The sequence below is a fragment of the Durio zibethinus genome, chromosome 11 (genome assembly GCF_047325235.1).
Source record: "Durio zibethinus cultivar Kanyao isolate XHJ-2024 chromosome 11, ASM4732523v1, whole genome shotgun sequence".
Classification (NCBI taxonomy): domain Eukaryota; kingdom Viridiplantae; phylum Streptophyta; class Magnoliopsida; order Malvales; family Malvaceae; genus Durio; species Durio zibethinus.
In genome coordinates, this window is record NC_143172.1 from 27,044,056 (window position 1) to 27,063,687 (window position 19,632).

Genomic DNA, 19,632 nt, shown 5'->3' on the forward strand with positions numbered 1-19,632 from the left:
CAATTTGGATTGGGAAACGGTAACCACTTGTCAGGTGGTGCAAGCCTGTGCCCACACGGAATGAACCAGTTGACGCTCAAGTTGAACTTTGTAGATCTGGGTCCAATTCGGTATGGGGTTTAGTTACCTTTCCTCCTTGATTAACTGTGCACAGGGTGTCCCATAGGAAGGCAAAATATTCTGTTTCTGGAACCAGCTCTTGTGTCCTGGATTCTAGACAGGTCCACAATAAGTTAGGTCCCTGGTTAATTAATCTGTTCCACTATGATGGGTTTGCCAGTGTCTACCGCAATCTGAAAACCTGAAATCAAGCTTTATTTTCCACTCCAACTGGTTAAGCAATCATTTATGAACAAATATCTATCACATACAAGTATGATATTTACTTTAAAAAAGGAAAAAAATATTGCATACGTTAAAATTTAAACTTTGTATTTGTTGAATGTAATTTTTTAATGATAATTACATAGATAAATTAAATTAAATTTTTAATTCAATTTTACTTAATTACTATAATTTTTTACAATTATAATATTATTTCGATGTGATTATATGCTTATTTTTACTAATTCAATACACCTGCGTTTTTATTTTTTATTTTTATAATTTGGGAAAGATGATATTCCAACATGATCTATGACTGAGAGATTATGCATCTTTGTACCGAAGTGGATTATTTTTGTGCTTTTCTTTTAGCAACTTTGGCCTTACAAAAAAAAAATCTTATCTAGCAAAAGTTGCAGTGATTGAGCTATAACTTTCATGAGTTAAAATGGCACAATGATCCTACTATATTGGGTGCGTTTTCAAAAGTAAGGCATCTGTGAAGTGAAATGTGGTCCAAAAACACAAGCTCCCCAGATTTTTTTTCTCACAATGCCGACTTATCCCCTCTCCTTCCCACAGTTCCCACAACCAAAAACAAAAGAAAAGAAGGGAAGATCATGAAAAAAAGGCATCTCACATGTCAAGATCATGTCACTTTCGTGAAAGGGATTAAAATTTTAGATCCCACAATAAAATCCGAAATTGTGGAAGTCAAAAGGTGTTATCCTCCCACTACATTACAGCACAAGCAAAAAGGAGCTTTTCCTGAAGCAACCAACAACTACTGCTACTAATACCCATTATCATCATGGGTTAAAGGGGAGAGCTTGGATAGTCACTATTTGGCATGCATTGCTTACGTCTCCATGTGTCCTAGGTGGCTTGGCCAGTTAAAGCTACGTCCAGTCTACCACTCATATTGCCTGTACCACCAGCTTTCCATTGTATCAGCCAGCCCCATGCCTCCCTCAGTTGATAACTTGATATGCATCCATGAAATCAAAAACCTAAAATATCTGTTCAATAGCCCGAAATATCTTCCTGCTATTGCTTTTGCAATGAGGTATCAAGAAAACTGGTAACAGATTGAATGCAGGTTAAAAGTTTATGACTCAAGCTTAGAAGTCAAAACACTGACATAATCATGAAATTTCTTGTGATAAAAAGAACAAAGTTTGTGGCTTTGGACTTTATTTCTAGTTTCCTCTATTTTGTTAGGCGTGAAGATAATGAAACATGGCATGAGTCAAAACAGATTTACATTCAAGCATGTTTAATTTAGTTGAAGGGCGGTGGTGCGATTCAGGCGTGGTAGTGCTTCTTCTTTGTGGGTAAATTCGAACACTTGGAGATATATGCACCCATATATAAAAAGTAAATACTGTCACGAGTGGGCTTATGTCACAATCATCCCCCATTATAAATACCCACTTACATGGACCAAATCTTGATGCACATCAACAATTCACAACTCTAAATTTGCCTAGAAAAAGCTTTGAAACTTCAAATATAATGGCGAAGAAAATGCAACTTAACTTTCTGTATTTCGCCTTCTTCCTTCTTTTCTTATTGGGTGCATTCAGTGTAGCTGGTGCTCGTGGTCATAGGAAACAACTGACCTCTTCCGAAATATCTATGGAGCCCAATGCCCCAAGCGGGGGCTCCAATGGTGCTAGTGGTTCAGGCCATGGGCCCAACTGGGACTATAATTGGGGATGGGGATCAAGCCCTGGCAGTGGATGGGGTTATGGTTCAGGCTCGGGCAGGTCACCTAATGGGTTTGGAAGGGGTTATGGATTTGGGTTTGGATCTGGGACTGGGTCAGGTTCAGGGTATGGTTATGGGACTGGAGGCGGTGGTGCTCATGGTGGTGGCTATGGGGCTGGAAGTGGACAAGGCAATTCTGGTGGCAGCGGCTACGGTGGAGGAAGCGGGGGTTCAAGCGCAAGCGGCAACTGCAACAGCTGGCCCTCAAGTAACAAAAACCATCATGGTTAAAGGAAGTTCTATAGGCTTGCTTGCCAGGAAAGTACGGTTAGTATGTGTGTAAGTAAGAAGATATATAGTTTTGAGTCCCTTAAGTACAATATTGCAATGTTAATTTTTCAAGTTAAAACTATCTTTATGTAACGATTATATAGTTTGAGCTTGTCTCCTATTTGCCTGATTGCCTTGATAATCTGCTGCATGTTCGGCAACCAGAGCCACAAGTTTTTACAGTTTTCAAGTAACAAGCGGGGAGAAATGGCCATACCCGCTAGTTTCCATGCGAAGAAAATCCTTCATCTTCTTCTTAACAAAACATATCCTGTTAACCAGTTATTTCCGCTTTTGGTTACAATTCACAGGACATTAATTGCTGCAGTTCAGATACATTCCGTACATATGAACAGGGATATGCAAAACTACATATATTTTTAATTCAGTCCAAATGATTCACCCTCCTCCTAAGAAATTCCTACAATGGCATCAACTTTCAAAGCTTAACTACTTGCCCTATCATCAGCCTATGAACCAGTATGCAATTCCAAATGAATAAATTTCAAGGGGAGACATAACTAGAAGAAAATAAATATAAACTGGTTTGGAAAAAATTAATATATTTCATTAAATACTCAAAGGAACAAAATAAGAATACATCTTCACTAGTACATCCTCCCAGTACACTCACTAGAGCCACAATAACAATTCTTCATCTTGATATTACCATTTGCATCACAAACTTCGCCTATCTTATAATTATAATCATAGGTTAACTCCTCCAAAGGAGGTATATCTTCCATAGCAAATAGCATAACGTGTGGCATACTTTTGTTATCATGATCAAAGAGAACATCCTGAGTAAAAAGATTGGGAGAGCAACCATGATTGATGAATCGTCCCACATTGCCAACTTGAGCAGCATCAATGGTGAAACATTCATTTCCCTCAGAAGAGCCGAGAGTATTTGTATCTCGCAAAGAATGATCACCATAGCTATTTCCTATATCAAACAAGTACTCATCCTTACCTATCCTTCGTTCACTTTCCTTATCTGGAATGATTTCACCTGTATACTCACAAATAAAACTTCCACATGGGATCCAAGATCGTGATCTAACACCCCATCCTTTTGTTTTAGTCTTAAAAATTTCTAAAGGAAAACGAATTCCACGTTGACTTACTCTATTAATACAAGAAGTGAAGCACTTACAACAAGGCCCACACTCGATGACAAGGGGCTTTGCCTTCATAATGCATTGTTCATAATTGTATGTTGATCCCCCACTCTTGATGATGCAAGGGCAATCCTCAGAGTCCGAGCATCCATCACTACAATCACAACCATCTTCAATCATGGAAGGATGATAGGACTCCGAATATGTCATAGAGGTTACATAATTAAAAATAGGAGGCTTCTCGTCGTCCAATGCATTCAATGCACGAATAGGTATCATCTCTTTACCTTGAGAAATATCATTCACACAAACAAGCTTTTTCCTTACAAATTTTGTCCAATCAACTTTTGGTTGCCCGGGAAATCTCTTCAACATGAACTTAAAAACGAGCTTACCAGATGATGCTCTTTCTTGTCGATAACTATCAACAAAATACAACCCATCATAAACAAATTTGCGGTATATAGTCTTCCCACTACTAGCAACAAAGGAAACCTTACGAATAACCCTTATAGGGGTTTTAACCTCCGAGCTATTCTTTAATGCAAGGTTTCCTCGTTCTAGTTTTTGGTCATCTATAGATTTTGTACTTTGAACCTTTGGATTTGCACCTTCACCTGAATAAATTAGGGTATCTGGAAACTCTTGTTCTTCATTTGACTTCAAAACATTGTCATATCGACCAGAGTCCACAACGCTTGTTGCTAGTATTCTCCCATCCAACTCCATATAATCTATGCCGTGAAAATGTTGACGATGGAGGCCAATTATGTTTAATTCAGCCCTCCAGTCAAAGTAGTCACCTACTTCAATTCCTGGGATAGGGCCTAAACGCCTATTCATGTTGATCCACTTTTGCTGCTTGTGAAGAATTGAAGCAGCTTCTAGAGTAAGACTTCCTTTTTGTTTCCTTCCCTTATCATCTAAGAGTTTAGAGTGAACCTCTTGAAAAAGATTTATAACCTCTTTCACCTTGTCACAATTAATTCTCATGCTAAGACCAACTTGAGAATTATTTACATCCACAAAAGTGGCTGCTTTAACACCTTCATCACTAAATGCTGCTTGGTAATCATTCGCATCAAATAGGGCATCTGAACATTGCTCTTCGTCATTAACGGCTGCTTGGTAATCATGCTCCTCAAATAGGGCATCTGAACATTGCTCATCCCTAACAACCACTGATAAGCTCCCTTTAACACCTGTGCATGCAAAAACATTAGTTGCAATAGAAACATCCACCAAATGGATCCTTTTACATCTGTGCACACATAACCTTTAGTTAAAATAGAAACATCCATAAGTTTGCAATCCTTAAAGACCATGAACATACCATCTTCTTTAGGTTCTACAAAGGCACGAATATCATGAACATTTGTGGCATTAGGAATATTAGATGGCTTGGAGTCCCGAACATCAGGGCACGCATAAACATTATTTGCAATAGAAACATCCCCTTCATATTGCTCATCCCCAACAACCATTGACAAGCTGGATTCTCTAACATCTGTACAAAGAATAGAACCATCCATCAGTTTGCAATCCCTAAAGACCATAGACATAGATCTCTTCCTGTAATTTTATGCACGCATGAATATCACAAACATTATTAGCATTAGGAGCATTAGATGGCTTGGAGTGCCTAATACCTGACAAGTTGCCCTGTTTAGCATCCATGAACACATGAACATTAGTTGCATCAAAACCATCCGATCTTTTGTAATCTGCCACAGACATCTCATTAGCTGGATTACTCCCCTTGGAATCAGATATCTGGTCTCTCAAAACAGCAGGAGCATTCGGCTTGACAGGAAAATCCCGTGTGATAGGTATCCTTTTCCGAATTTTAGGAGGAGGATACTTTCTTAAAACAGGTCGGCAAGTGCAAAGGTGGACATTAGCAATCTCTTCTCGTCCTTTTCTCAGCTTCACGCTAGGGTCCAACATTCCACACTCTCTAGGATAGTCACGAAAAGCAGAGACTCTTGGTCGCTTAAAATTTGACGAAGATCCATAATTCTTTTGACTTAACATAACATCAATCATGATCAATTCTGATATTAATTGCATAAATATTAGTTAATCATCAAGTCTTAAGAAACTCAATCCCATAACCAATACCCACAAATTCAAGAAAACAGTTTGCAAGCAGATAACTACCATTGTTTTGTTAAATTCAACTGATTACATCAACCATGATAAATTCTGATATTAATTGTGTAAACATTAGTTAATGATCAAGTCTTAAGAAACTCAATCTTAAAACCAAAACCCACAATTTCAATAACAAAACAACTTGCAACAATCTTAGACAAAAGTGACAACCATCAAAGCAACAAAGAATCAAACTTCAGAACAATTTCAATGAGCATTATCAAACAAGAGTATACAATGGAAAAGTCAATAATGGATCAAAATATTGTTTAAAGACACTAACTTTCACAACCAATCTGAGTACTTAAACAAGAAAATACACAAAAAAAAAAAAAATTGAAAGCAAATAAAGGAGAGAAGGAAATCAAAAGACATACAAATGCAGAGCCGCTCCTGCGGAATAATGGTAAATAGAAAAGATGGGAGACCTACCACTTTATATAGGCAAAAAAGTCAACTTCTTTTTCCTAGTTGAAAGGGAAACTGAAAAGGAACTCAATTTCTTCCAACGTTTCGGATTTTTTGGCGGAAATCACTCTTTTGTACTTACCGTAACACTCTCAGTGTCCCTTTCTTGCCTTAGTTCTTCCGTGTTTCTTAACGTACTGAAATCAAATCATTCGTGATCAATATTAACGTACTGAAATAAATTGCAGAAATTTTGGGATTGTGACTGTGGATGATTAACCGCTCTGATCCTTTGTTAAAATACAGAGAGTTAGACTGTAATTATATCTGATTAACTTCTATTTTCTTTAATTCCCGAGGTTTTAGCGGTATTTAAAAACCGAAACTTTCGTGCAAAGTAATCTTTTTTATCATAAAAAGAAAATAAAGAGTTAAACTATTTATTTGTATTCTTAATTTGATCATTTTTTAGGTTAATTTATTGAAAAATATTTTACAATAATTATTATTATAAGTGATTTTTTTGTACCATTGATTCGAATAAAAAATATTAAATTAAGTTAAATTTGAATTTGATTCTATCTTAATTATGATTTGAGAAATTGATTTATAATAATAAAACCGGTATCCATATAAATAAAAAATTTATATTTGGCAAAAAAATCATAAAGTGGTTGCTAATCCATTTACTTCAGCCCAAAAAAATTCCTGTCAGAGAAATCCGGCCTGACCCACACCTTAAGGGCCTGAACTCAAAAGTAGAAGATCCAGTCGTCCAGCCCACTAAAACAGCAGTCCTGCTGAAATGATGAAGCAACCTTAGCAATTATGCCATGACATGCCCTTGCTGTCTTGCATTCCTTCAATTATTGGATTCGGACATGAAAGACTCAACTTTCAACCAGAGTTCTTATGTTCCTACAGAGCATGAATCTGGTTTCTTCAACTGATAATGATGCCTTTTAAAGTAAACAATTTATAGTTGTTCTTTGCATGGTTGGAACCAGGGAGTAAACTGAGTGACCCACTTGAAACAATCTTATGGCAAGATCATGTCAGCCCAGACTGTAAAGAGAAAATGCTCATCTGTACATCTCATTCCACTATCCAGAGTTGGGTACAAGGAAAAAACAAAATTAGGTAGCACTACAACAAAAAAAAGAAGAAGAAGGGAAATTGAATTTTGGACGTGTTCTTACAGCACAATAGCACATTGACACACAAAAGAATGAAAGCCAGATGAGATTTTGACTTCCAGATGTCTGAAATCAATGTGCATTTTACACCATGTCAGAACTTTTCTTCTTTGGGGTTTTAATACACAAAATCATTGCCCTTGTAGACAATGCTTAAACAGCAAGTTGCTGCTGGTGGGTGGATTCATCTTCATTGAAACAGCAGTGGATCTTTGGGGGTCTCCCAATGTTTACAGAAGGCTCTGCCAAATGCTGCAAAGGGGATTGCATCCACATTTCTGTTTGGAGAAAAGAACAGTAGGTGTGGAAGGTGGCAGGTGTCACATTCAATTGGAAGCCCAAACCAAATAAGAAATCCACCTCAAGAATATTCATCTCTACTGTGCTAATTCCTCCCACTTTTGCATAATAGGCATTGTTGTAATACCTGAAAATCCCAATTAAAGATTAAAAAAATGATTAATCTGAATGGTGAAAATTTATTTCACTTATGTCAAATTTAGATTTTGTTGCTCACAAAAATGGAAAATTTGTAATATTTACTTATTGCTTATGAGTAAAGTTAAAAAGTTAGTTGCTGCTATTAAAAAAAATGACTGTCAAACAACTGCTATGATTGCTGTAAAATCAGGAAGGTGTTGAGCCAATAATTAAATACTAAACACAGCCAAGTGGATATTTTTGCTTTTTAACAGAATGCATGGCCCTGATTGAGCTGTCATTAGCTCTAATTATGACATCCACTGTCAATTTTACAATTTTATTGCAGCTTTTGGGAATTTACAGGCGTGCCTTGATAGACAGAGACAATACCAGCACATCTAAGGTAGGGCTGTCTGGTCAGAGATTGGTGGTTTTTCACATGGTTTTATTTTTTCTTTTGGCTGTACTTGTTTGAAAAACAGTGTGATTTGTGTTGTATGGAGATTTTTCTAAAATCTTTCCACGAAAAGAGAGTGGGGAAAAGCAAATATCAGCAGAGAGAAGGCCTGGAAGCTTAAATCAAAGTTAAATATTTTCCTCAAACATTGAAATTCAGATGATTTTTGAAGTTGAAAATTGAAGATCATGACGTATAGAAAAGGTTTTATCCTACAAATTATTGCACTATCAATCAAGAATCAGAAAGAACCCATTTGGTTGAAAAGATTGTAACAACAAGTCAAACAACACAGGGAGGAAAAAGAATGACCATATGTTCATGAAGATCAAATCCAGGTGAGCAAAGAAAATCCCAGATAGTTATATCCAAGAATCACAAATTTAAGCAAAGGAAAAAAAAAAAAAAAACTTACATGTCATCCATGAACTTGGCAGAAACCAAAACACTGGTTATAAGCAGCCTATGCACATTGAAAGAATTGATAGGCAAAGACGGCTGCATCTGCACAAACCTATCAAGATAAACATAGGCAACCACGAAACAGGATGGGCTGCAATTTGCATACTTAAAGATCCTCTCTAGATAGCTTCTAATGGATAAAGTTGGCCTGGTAAGGCCATGAAAAACTGAGATCTTCTGGGACTGAAACCGGCGGCTGTGATCATTAGACTCAGCTACTCTTTGCAGCAAAGAAGACATGAAAGTTATGACCTTCGGAACAGTTTGTTGCTCGAGGCCGTTGATCTCTGGTTCTGCCATTTTTGTTTGTTGGGTTGGTATGTCTTTTGAGTTTGTTTTTCTTTTTGTATTAGCTTGGCTGCGTCTTATAAGACACGGTGGAGAGGAGTTCACATAATTTCAAAGGTTTTTGCCGTTTCATTCCCTCGTGGGGTTCAATAGGAGAGCATGTTATTAGGAACATGGGTTGGAACTAATTGAATGTAATAGACATGTTTGTCTTTGCTTTCCAAATAATGTCTTGAGGTTAAATTTATTTCAACATATTTTATATTACATTTACGAGTCCATATGCAATTTTGTTATTATACTTCAATTTCATTGAATTTCATCACTTGCCTTAATAGAATATTTTATGAAATATTTTGATTACCGATATTTTTTATTCAAAAATTAATAAAATTAAAAGTACAATGTTAAAATTTAATAAAATTATACTGATAAATTTTAATATTTGAATAAATTTCATTATTTTCGTAATAATATTATTAAACCAATGACCTTAAAATCCATTTATTTGTTTAAGCTCTTAATATACATCATTTGACAATAAAGGTGATATAAAAAACTTCAAATTCAAAAAAGTTGTATTCATCCAAATTTAATTCTATTATAAGGGTTTAAGAAATGGGAATAATTTCTTCTGCAGTATAAAATAGTACATTTGAAAAAATTTCGTCAGTAATTTTCTGTCGCTGAAAAGGCTGTTTTTTTTTTAGTGAGTGTATAAATAAATTGGTTCAAAAGTTGGCAATTCTCAATCTAGATTGAAATTGAAATTGTATAGATCATCATAAGGTGTATTTTGGGGAAACTACACATAGAGGTGAATCAAGTAGCTTGGGCTAGGCCATAATGGGAGGTTTCTTTTCTTATGAATGAATTTAGCTTCTCAATCCCAATGAATTATGAAATCAAAGTACAGGTGGGCATTTAGTGAGGCCAATAACTTGACTTCTAAAAGAAGAAAAGATGTAATATTTATTTTGTTTTTCCATCAAGGCAAAATTTTTATTCTGCTGCAATGTTTCTATCCAACAACTTTAAAAAGGTAAAAGAGAACATAGATTAAAAAAAAAAAAAGGGACATTGCCTTTTGGTAGGGTTTGCATTGACCATCTTTTTTATGATCCCTTTCTTAGTACTTCAACGTTTTCATAAATCAAAATAACATTTTTCATGATTTTGAATTTAGCTTTATAACTGGTATGGATCTTGGGATTATATATGCTAGCTGCTGTGCTATCTTGGCTGGAATTAGCCGAACAATTATCTAACATTTACTTTTCTTTCCGTACAACGAAATTGCAAACTGAAAATAAGAAAAGTAGTTACATATATTAAAATTTTAATTCAAACATGTTTGATGTTATATAAAAAAATTATTGTAAAAACTAACTGAATTAAGTCTTTAGTTCGATCTTTTTTTTTTAAGTAAGATTGATTTAACATTTAAAAAAAATTTTATATTTGATTTACTATCAGTATGTAAATTTTATACACTGTTAGTAAATAAGATGATACTATCTTATTAATAAAATGAATCAAATGATATCACTTCATTAATGAGTAAATTTTTTTAAAAATATTTATTTTAATGATTGATATTTATTAATTAATAAGATGACATAATCTAATTTATTAATATTATATAAATTTTATAAATTGATAATGTATTAAATATAAATTTTTTAAAAAATGAAAATGAGTCCTTAAAGCACACTTTCAGATCTGATCTACAGATCAATTTATGGTGTAATTAATTATTTGACTTCTGTTTAATGATGTGGAAAAATGAAGATATGCCGTGATTTCAAGTGAATTCTAAAGTAAAAATTTTTATCATCTTGTTCTTTTTATTTTCAGTGCACGTTGACTACTTATACAATAATATCCAGACTTGGCCAGCTTTTTTCTTCCTTTGTGACCCCATTACTGCAACATTCGTGTGCTTATAGTGCTCTCAGCTGTGGCAGACTTTTGCCTACACACTTGCTGATTTAGTACCATAAGGTCCACAGGCGACAGCTTTTCCTTGTAACAATTCCAATCTCTTTAATTTTCAAACAAGCCAGCCACTTTCAAGCAACTTATTACTCGAAATGATTAAGATTTGAGCTTTGATTATTGAAATTAAAATTTTAACATTTTATTAATAAATTTTATGACTGTTTATAGGCATCCGTTAAATATATGTTTATTATCATTATTATAATCATTTACAAATGTCAAAGGTAAATTAATAAAGAGGTTAAGTATATGTATTGATTAATTCCCTGAAACATGCCAGTTGCTTGGCAAACCAAAACTAATAAAACTCTATTCTCCACCTCTTCGTCTAATGGTTAAGAAAATTTTATGAGAATATAAAAATTTTAATTTCGAATTAAATTTTTTTTTAAGGATTATATCCTAAAAAATCAAAAATAAAACTCTGATTCAGAGGGAAATGCATGCTGTTCACAGCTGTTTTCCACTGAAAAAAATTCTAGTTCGATTATGATGGATCGTGATGAAAAATTTTTCTTGGTGGATAACAAATATATATATATATATATATTTATATTTATATATTGAGAGAGAGTTGGTTTTGTTAGGATCAAATTGGTTAACCACCAAACTAATTATTGCACCCCGTGTTGTCTTTTCTTTCTTTCTTGTAGACTACCCCAACGAATGTATACCAAAATTTTATTAATTGGGACTTTGGGAGAGATGCATACTTTTGGGGAAAATAAAATACAAGCAAATCCTCGTAAGATGCATTTCGGAAATAAAATCTTAAATATAGTAATTTTCAAAGACTTAGGAGCTCATGTCCCCTTTCATCTTCCTTAGCACAAGAGATTAGGCTCAAATAAATTGTATTAAAAAAAACAAGCAAATCAAGTTAAATAAGAATATTTGCTTTAGTTCAATTAGTTAATGTAATTATTTTAAAAATAAAATATCTAATAAATTTTAATATTTGCAGCGCAGCGCACTTCCTTCTTCTATTTTTATATTATAGTTGTGATATTTTTTCACCAAAAAAATAAAAACAAAATTTATTAACATAATTAATTAATTAAGTAAACACGCAACTATACCGGGAGAAGTCAAATTATTCATGCTCATCAACTTGTTGGAAATGGACAATACAGTTTTGTTGCGGGTATACTGGCCGGCAGCATTAAAATTAATTATTGATGTTAACCTTATTATTTTTATTGAGTTACTGGCAATTAATGCTAGATAAATTATCAAATATAATGACAGTTCATAACTAAAGTTGAAGAGAATGACACATATATTTTAAAATAGATTTAAAAAAATAAAAAAATAATTAAAAATAAAAATAAAATATGTTAATCTTTTAATACCGCTTGTGAAATTAAAAATTTATATTAACGTTTTATCAAATACTAAGATATAATTAGTTGATTAATCCACTAACGTTTGTTTATTTATAAGCTTTAAAATAAGGAAATGACTTTTTTTTTTCTCCAAAAGTCAATCGATATAGGTATCTTAATTCAACATTCCATTGTGTCCTCATTCAATGGTTCTCCTTTTTATTTATTTATTTTAATTAAGGAAGATGTTTCAACTTACCAGCACATAGATTATTTGATTCTTGGAGAATTAGGGAAATTTGTTTGATTAGCTTGACTTTATATATATATATATAATCTAAATTTCAAATTTATTAGATATTATATTTTAAAAATGATGATTATATAAATCTAACTGATTTAAATTTCGGGTTCTAATTAACTTAAATTTAGATCCTCATATTTTACACATCTAAATATTCAAATTGTGTTATGGAATAAAAACATGATATTGCTACATATTATGTGCTTAGGTTAGAGGAGATTTATGCTATATGTTAGGGACCAAGAAAATCACCATAAACATCCGTCAGTGCTTCTAGGGGAAAATTGAAGATCTTGATTACTAATTAATGCTTTTAGTTACCCTATATTAGAGAATCAAAACCAAAGGAAAAAAAAAATGGGTAACCCTTCTGCTTAATACATGGGCTTTGTGTATAAAATTGTATTGTAAATAAACGGTTGTAACCCTAAAAATAAAATTTAAAACCATTTGTTCCAAAATTGTTATGGTACCAGACTTAGACTTCGATCGTATGACTATTCGAAGATGCAGTTTCAGAAATAGAGTAAGAAAAATTGAAAAACGTGGCTGAAACATAGTTTTTTGAGTAGCAAGTGGCAAGGACAAAGCAGTGTGGTCCTGCTGCAATTTGAGATACTTTGATCTGCTAATGTAGTAGAATTAAGTGTTCCATGTGCCTTTAACATGAAGAACAGTTAATTTACTCTATAAAAAAAAAAAAAAAATTGATCCAGCGGAATTAGGACACGACAGTGCCACCGGCGATCATGAATAAGTTAGACGGATCATGGTTTAATGCTACACGCGTTATTGTGTTATGGCGGTGCATGTTCTGTTTCAATCTTCTCCCTTACTTCTTTCCTTTTTCTTTTCTTTTTTCGTTTTTTAATATAAATTGTTAAGATTGATCATCAATATGGCAATTCATAAATTGTGTGAAATTTAATTACTATTTTGACGTTAATTATTTTTATATAAGCAAATTAATCTTATACTCTTTTTAAAATAAAATTCAAAATTCGATTTTTATTAAAAAAATTTCCATATGAACACATGGAACTGGAGTCCTTTAGCCTGTGTGGGAAGCAGTGGCTGCACGTACGACAACAAAGGACACCTCTCAACCTTGATTCCATGCCTGATGGTTTGATGGGTCAAAATTGTATATGTGCCACTAAAGCTGCTAAAGTCAAGAATACCTAACTGAACTGACAATAGAGAAGAATATTTAACAAAAACAAAGAGATGGATACCTGAAGTAGTCCAAAGAGTGCAATAATTGTTGACAATGAAGTGACCAAAAATGGTATATATAACTCTAAAATTTGAAGGTCAATAATTATATGATCAAATATTAAACTTTTAATTTTAATAATGAAATTTAATTTATGATCATCTTTTCCATTAAAAGGAATTGGTTTTCTCGTAATTGGAACTTTCAGAACCATAAAATTTGTTAATTGAAACGACATTTTAAGTAAACATCTGATGAGATTTTGAAAGGAATCACTCTTTGGAAAGCATAATAAAATGAAAGTTATAAATCATTAATCTTTATGATAAAATCAAAGATAATAATTTATTTTAAAGGAATAATAACGGTTGGAATCGATTTGTAAGTACTTTCCTAACGAGAACTAGTACTATGATTTACATTAATTTTTACCTTTAAAAGTCCAGTAGTCCAATGAGTACCAAATTTCCATATCTCTGAGTTCCAAACTCATTACCCACTTAATGAGTAATGCAATTGATGGGCCTCATTAAGGCTCACAACAGCAACAAAAGCCCAAAAAAGCCCATAATCCTTTCTTTTGGGTGCATAAGAACATGGCTTTAAAACCCATAAATTTAGCTTCATATTTTACATATTTCCCGAAGTTCGTGTTTGAGTAAGAAAGAACCTGCCCAAGTGCTAGTCCCTTTTTTTTCAACTGCTGAAAAATCAAGTCAAGCAGTCTAGGGTTTTCCGTCACTGAAAATGGAGCAAACTTTCATTATGATCAAACCTGATGGTGTTCAAAGAGGCCTGGTTTGTCTCTCTCTTTCTTTCTTTTGCTTTTAGATTCGTTTCTTACTGCTTTTTGGGACATGTAAATGAGAAAGTACTATGAAGGAATAAATTGAAACGAAGAAAGTGAAGCATAGAAGTAACTTCCTTTCCTTGATGCTGTAAATCCATTATTCTTATCTAAACTGTTGTTGGGTTGCTTTTATAATCGAGCTTTGATACTGTAGTTGATAACTTAGTGCTTTAAAAGATTGATGCATATGAAAAGGAACAAACTTTTTTTTGTATGTTTCCCTTTTCTATGATAACAAGTGTGGAAGTTTGTTTCTTGGACCTTTTCTTTCAATGGGTTGTTTCAGTTTTGTATGTTTAAGCTTTGAATATCAATCATCTTTAACTGTCGAAAATTTTATGAAATAGAAGTGAAAATTAACATGGTGGGGGGTTGAGTCTGTTGTCCTAAGATTTCAATTTTTCATCTTGTTGATATGATGGCCAAGATGGTTATTATGGAATATGAAATTTTACAGAGACCCAATGTTTGATATGAGAATATTGCATTCAATGCTCTTGGAGAAAAAAGCTTTGGCGGAGCCAGTAATGGTTAAAATTTTCGCCTAACATGAAAATATTTTGAGCTTGTTTTATTAATGAAACGCTCTTTAAGGATTCTTTGGATTCAGTGGTTTTCTTCCTTTTTAATCCTTTTCTCTGTTTAAAGCGTTGTTTTAAAATCAATATCGAGGTCATGAATATCATTACAAACACACTATCTGCTAAGCACTAATAGATCTAAGAGCCTATTTCTTCTGTGAGAAAAGAAGGTATTTTAGTGAACCAGAAGCTATTGCTCTTGTCTGCATTTGTAAATTTAAATGCTTAAAATTAATGAAGACCATCTGCATTTAGGAAAAGAAAGCTAGGATGGTTTTAGGAATTATTGTAGATGTTGTGTTGTCAAATTTCATTCTTTGATCAGGTTAGTTTTATTGGTTTTATTCCTTTCAGAAAAAGCTGAATGGTATTACATTCAGCAACAAATTGAAGGTTGGCTTTCTTTGAGTTGTTATGTCTGATTATTTGATTTCCTCATTCAGGTTGGTGAGATCATTAGCAGGTTTGAGAAAAAAGGTTTTTTCTTGAAAGGTAATGGTTGAAATCTAATTATGTGTTTTATTTTTTTTTCTTTCTGTATAGGTGGTGGAGGAATACTACTTTTTTAATGTGATTTGCCTTTATTTTTTTTTTTTTTTTTTTTGAGATTAGGAATGAAACTTGTGATTGTCGATCGTGCTTTTGCTGAGAAGCATTATGCGGATTTATCTGCAAAGCCTTTCTTCGATGGCCTAGTTGAGTATATCACCTCTGGTCCAGTAGTTGCAATGATATGGGAAGGAAAGAATGTTGTTACAACTGGTCGCAAAATTATTGGAGCCACTAATCCATCAGAGTCGGCTCCTGGAACCATCCGTGGGGATTTTGCTGTTGAAATTGGGAGGTACACTGTTTTCACATAGTGTGTCAATTATTTATTCATTTTTCTTTTTGTACCCGAGTCTAGATTTCTCATTTGTATGACCTGTCATAATCCTTTTGCAGGAATGTCATTCATGGAAGTGATTCAGTTGAGAGTGCTAGGAAAGAGATAGCATTGTGGTTCCCAGATGGTGCTGAAAACTGGGAGAGCAGCCTTCACCCATGGATCTATGAGTAAGATAGTTCCATAGTTGAATGGCACCTGATAGCTATGTTGTCCGATAAGTGCTGTTTTATTAAAACTCCTCTTGGCCTAGATCATACTTATCTTGCCTATTGGATATCATGTAAATGTGAAGGAACATTGAGACTTTATGAAATATAGTTTTATAGCCAACAGCAACGTGATCTGTTGGTAGAGTGCTAAAGTCATAGTTCCAATGATCAGGATTTAAATCCTGGTAACTTCAAATAATAAAAAAAAGAAATACACTTTTATACTATCAATGTACTGGATATATAGAATGTGGTGGCATTTTCTTCTATTCATAATCCTTTATTGAATGCTTGGTTGTCTTTGCTTGTGGTAGTGCATGCTTATGAAGTTTGCATTGATTCCTGCCTGTATGTATACTTGGAGGTCAAACCAAACTGCCTTGTTCAGAATTTCCTAGGACTGCTCGGATAAATTTGTGCATGCATTATATCTACTAGTTTTACTATCAGATTTGGCAATGCCGACATTTATCTTGCAGAGTGTGGCAACTAAAATTTTTGTTACAGAATTTGATGCTTGGCATCCCAAATTTCTGGTTCAGTTCCGTTCTCTTTGATGATTGCTTCTTCAGCGTTTAGCGTGATTTCTGCTAGAACTAAAAGCCTTAATGGCATCAGAGAGTCGCATCTCACCAGCATTCCGCGTTTCCTGTTAAACGTGTTGAAAGGTGTGGTTGCCTGGTGCGTCGGAAGACTCTTGACTCATGGTTTTCGTGTCTAAGCACAAAGAGATGCATAAATGGTTTGAACAAAACTGCTTAATGGATCCGGGGATTACGAAAAGTGTCGACTCTTAATTGTGATGACAACAAGAAAAACGTGGCAGAAGATTCGCTATGTCTAAAGCCTAAAAGAGCTGATGTTCCATACCGCTTTCGTACAGACGGTTTCCTAAAAATGTCGTTGCTTCAGCATTAAGTTTTTTCAATTTTTTTCTTCTGTTGCTTGAGCAATAACAAGAAGATAAAAACATAATAATAAAGAAAAAGCAAGCACCGGTCAGACGAGAGACAACCCCGCAGAAGAGAATCAAACCAATATACAACCACCTAAATTTGCTCAATTCCAATTCTGCCTCCGACTGATTCAAGTGAGAATACAGTTCTTCTTATGGCTGAAAATTCTCGACTATCAAAGGAAAGGCGAAATGCAAGGGAAAATGCCGTAATCATCCTATTGTCTGTCTCTAGGCTTTAGGTGACTACATTGGCTTTCTAAAAGAATGGAAGAAACCTCCTCCATCACAGATTCACAATGGTATTATTTAAGTATTAACACATAATCGCCACATTGACGTTAAACATGATATCATCTAAATTTAGGGATACAAAATATAGATGCTGGACTGGGGACTGTAAATAGTTACAAATCCATGTTCAGTAACTACATAAATAAGCAGTCATTCATTCCTCATCAAAAAAGGGTGTTTAGAAGTATAATACGCTAGTGACAGACAAAAACAGAAAACTATAACAATCATAAGCTTAAGAACTGCATATTGAAAGGTGGCAACTTAGCCATAGCATCGGATTGGATCATTGCACCCTTTCTCAGAAGATTGTTTAAAACCAAATCGACCTCCTTTCGCAAGGTACTGCTGGTGATATTCCTCTGCTCTATAGAACTTCCTGGCGGGTAGAATCTCAGTAACAATCTTTCTGTTCAAGAGTTTCTGCTGTTTTTCCATGGACTCCTTTGCCGCCAACTCCTGCTCAGGGATGTAAAAGTATATACCAGATCTGTATTGTGTTCCCACATCATTCCCCTGCCACATGATTTACAACCTATTAGAACGGCAAGATTATAGTGCAGATGCAGTTCCACCAACATGATCAACAAAGATTATCCTGCCTCAGATCTATCACTCTGGGAAAACTGACATGCTTTTGTCGTTATATATTAGCAATATCTATGAGGGTAAACAAGAAAAACAAAGAACATTTCCCCCCAAAGGGAGTGAAGTTGTAATTAAAATCCGAGATCATATTCGCGAATCACAATGAACCAATTGACCAACATGGAAGACAAACAAAACAATATACATAATCCAATAAAGTGCAGCATGAAAGCTAATTCCATAACTTCTGCTATTTCATAGTTCTACCCTGACAATTCAAGAACTCAGAAAAAACACTAATACTGGAGAAAGAAAATACTTGTAACTTCAGAGAAAATGATCACAAATCACCTAGCAAGCAGCATGCCAAATTCACAACTATCAATTCATTCGAAAAAACTGAACTTTTGCCAGAGTGAGATATCCTATTAGTTATCCACCCTTTTGAAGTGAAGAATGAGCAAAACAAAGACACAATACAAGGCAGAAAAGAACTGAAGCACCCGAAAACAACTCCTCAAATGCATAACACTGAATATTTTGACAAGCAAAAGTACAAATTCCTTAAACAGGTTAGATACCACAAATACATTAAAAAAACAAAAAGAAAAGCACACAAATTATCACCTAGAAATCAATTCAATCAAACAAACCAGGAACACTCTAAAATTACCAAGTAATCATAGATGATAGAACCCCAAAAAATTACCTCAAAAGTATCACTAGAATAAGACAATAATTCATAATTGTGATAGTCAAGCGCAAAATCCACCTCCAAACAACCACCAAAACCCCAAGATTACACATGGATCCACCCACATGGAGCACCCCGGAATGACAAAAGCAAGACAATTTACAAACTTATCATATATAACACTGTCCATCTCTAAAAACCCACCTCAAAACAACAATTAAAAACCCGAAATTTCCACATCATAAAAACCCACCTGGCGATTGAGGGTGGTAGGATCATGGCGAGCCCAAAAGACATCAAGTAAAGTGTCAAAGCTACACTCTTTAGGGTCATACTGAACCCTCACAACTTCATTATGGTTCGTAGTCCCCGAACACACGTCTTCATAGCATGGATTATGCATGAACCCTTGGCTATACCCAACCTCCGTTTTGGTCACCCCTGGAACTCTCTGGAACGCCAGTTCAACGCCCCAAAAACACCCCGCACCGAACTGAGCAAACTGCTGACCAGGAGCCGGGACGTCGTCGTCCGTACCCTGAGCTATAGCGGAGTTTTCCATTGACGGCGTTGGCTTGTTGTTGGCTCCGAAGCCGAGGTTTTTCAGGATGTTCATGGGGGATTTGTAGACGAAAATGGATCGTTTGGCTTGAGGGAAAGGGAGAGAAACTCGAGAGAAAGAGAAGGGAAATTTTTGAGAGATTGAAAAGAAAGGTTTAGAAATGAGGGAAGAAGAAGAAGAAGAAGAAGTGGCAAGCGTAAGACTTCGTAGCATTGTTCTTATGAGTTAGGATTTGGGTATTGGACTTGGAAAGAACAACAATGCTGACAATTTTTTTGCTTTTTTTTATTT

The 19,632-nt window shown here is 34.4% G+C and overlaps 5 protein-coding genes across 6 annotated transcripts; 2 read left to right on the plus strand and 3 right to left on the minus strand.

Annotated features, from left to right (window-relative positions):
- The first annotated feature begins 1,768 nt into the window (after positions 1 to 1,768).
- Positions 1,769 to 2,485, plus strand: LOC111290358 (uncharacterized). The gene has a single exon (XM_089768582.1). It carries the CDS (start codon positions 1,840 to 1,842, stop codon positions 2,323 to 2,325), a length of 486 nt encoding a protein of 161 aa, XP_089624708.1. The 5' UTR covers positions 1,769 to 1,839; the 3' UTR covers positions 2,326 to 2,485.
- Positions 2,486 to 2,910: 425 nt separating this feature from the next.
- Positions 2,911 to 6,497, minus strand: LOC111291470 (histone-lysine N-methyltransferase, H3 lysine-9 specific SUVH5-like). 2 transcript variants are annotated; one of them, XM_089768580.1, is made up of 4 exons: positions 6,072 to 6,496; positions 5,135 to 5,539; positions 4,819 to 4,992; positions 2,911 to 4,687 (listed from the first exon to the last, which is right to left on the minus strand). In XM_089768580.1, exons 2-4 carry the CDS (start codon positions 5,529 to 5,531, stop codon positions 2,973 to 2,975), a joined length of 2,286 nt encoding a protein of 761 aa, XP_089624706.1. In that variant the 5' UTR covers positions 5,532 to 5,539; positions 6,072 to 6,496; the 3' UTR covers positions 2,911 to 2,972. The 2 variants fall into 2 exon arrangements, with proteins under 2 accessions (XP_089624706.1, XP_089624707.1); XM_089768581.1 differs by having other exon boundaries at positions 5,135 to 6,497.
- Positions 6,498 to 7,115: 618 nt separating this feature from the next.
- Positions 7,116 to 9,064, minus strand: LOC111290596 (cyclin-U4-1-like). Its single transcript, XM_022881969.2, has 2 exons — positions 8,539 to 9,064; positions 7,116 to 7,670 (listed from the first exon to the last, which is right to left on the minus strand). The coding sequence occupies exons 1-2, from the start codon at positions 8,883 to 8,885 to the stop codon at positions 7,397 to 7,399; spliced, it is 621 nt and encodes a 206-aa protein (XP_022737704.2). The 5' UTR covers positions 8,886 to 9,064; the 3' UTR covers positions 7,116 to 7,396.
- A 5,315-nt stretch (positions 9,065 to 14,379) lies between these two features.
- Positions 14,380 to 16,536, plus strand: LOC111291334 (nucleoside diphosphate kinase B-like). The gene is made up of 4 exons (XM_022883010.2): positions 14,380 to 14,517; positions 15,594 to 15,642; positions 15,763 to 15,994; positions 16,096 to 16,536. Exons 1-4 carry the CDS (start codon positions 14,467 to 14,469, stop codon positions 16,208 to 16,210), a joined length of 447 nt encoding a protein of 148 aa, XP_022738745.1. The 5' UTR covers positions 14,380 to 14,466; the 3' UTR covers positions 16,211 to 16,536.
- Positions 16,537 to 17,538: 1,002 nt separating this feature from the next.
- Positions 17,539 to 19,621, minus strand: LOC111291333 (peptide methionine sulfoxide reductase A1-like). The gene is made up of 2 exons (XM_022883009.2): positions 19,033 to 19,621; positions 17,539 to 18,013 (listed from the first exon to the last, which is right to left on the minus strand). The coding sequence occupies exons 1-2, from the start codon at positions 19,552 to 19,554 to the stop codon at positions 17,762 to 17,764; spliced, it is 774 nt and encodes a 257-aa protein (XP_022738744.2). The 5' UTR covers positions 19,555 to 19,621; the 3' UTR covers positions 17,539 to 17,761.
- Between the last annotated feature and the right edge of the window lie 11 nt (positions 19,622 to 19,632).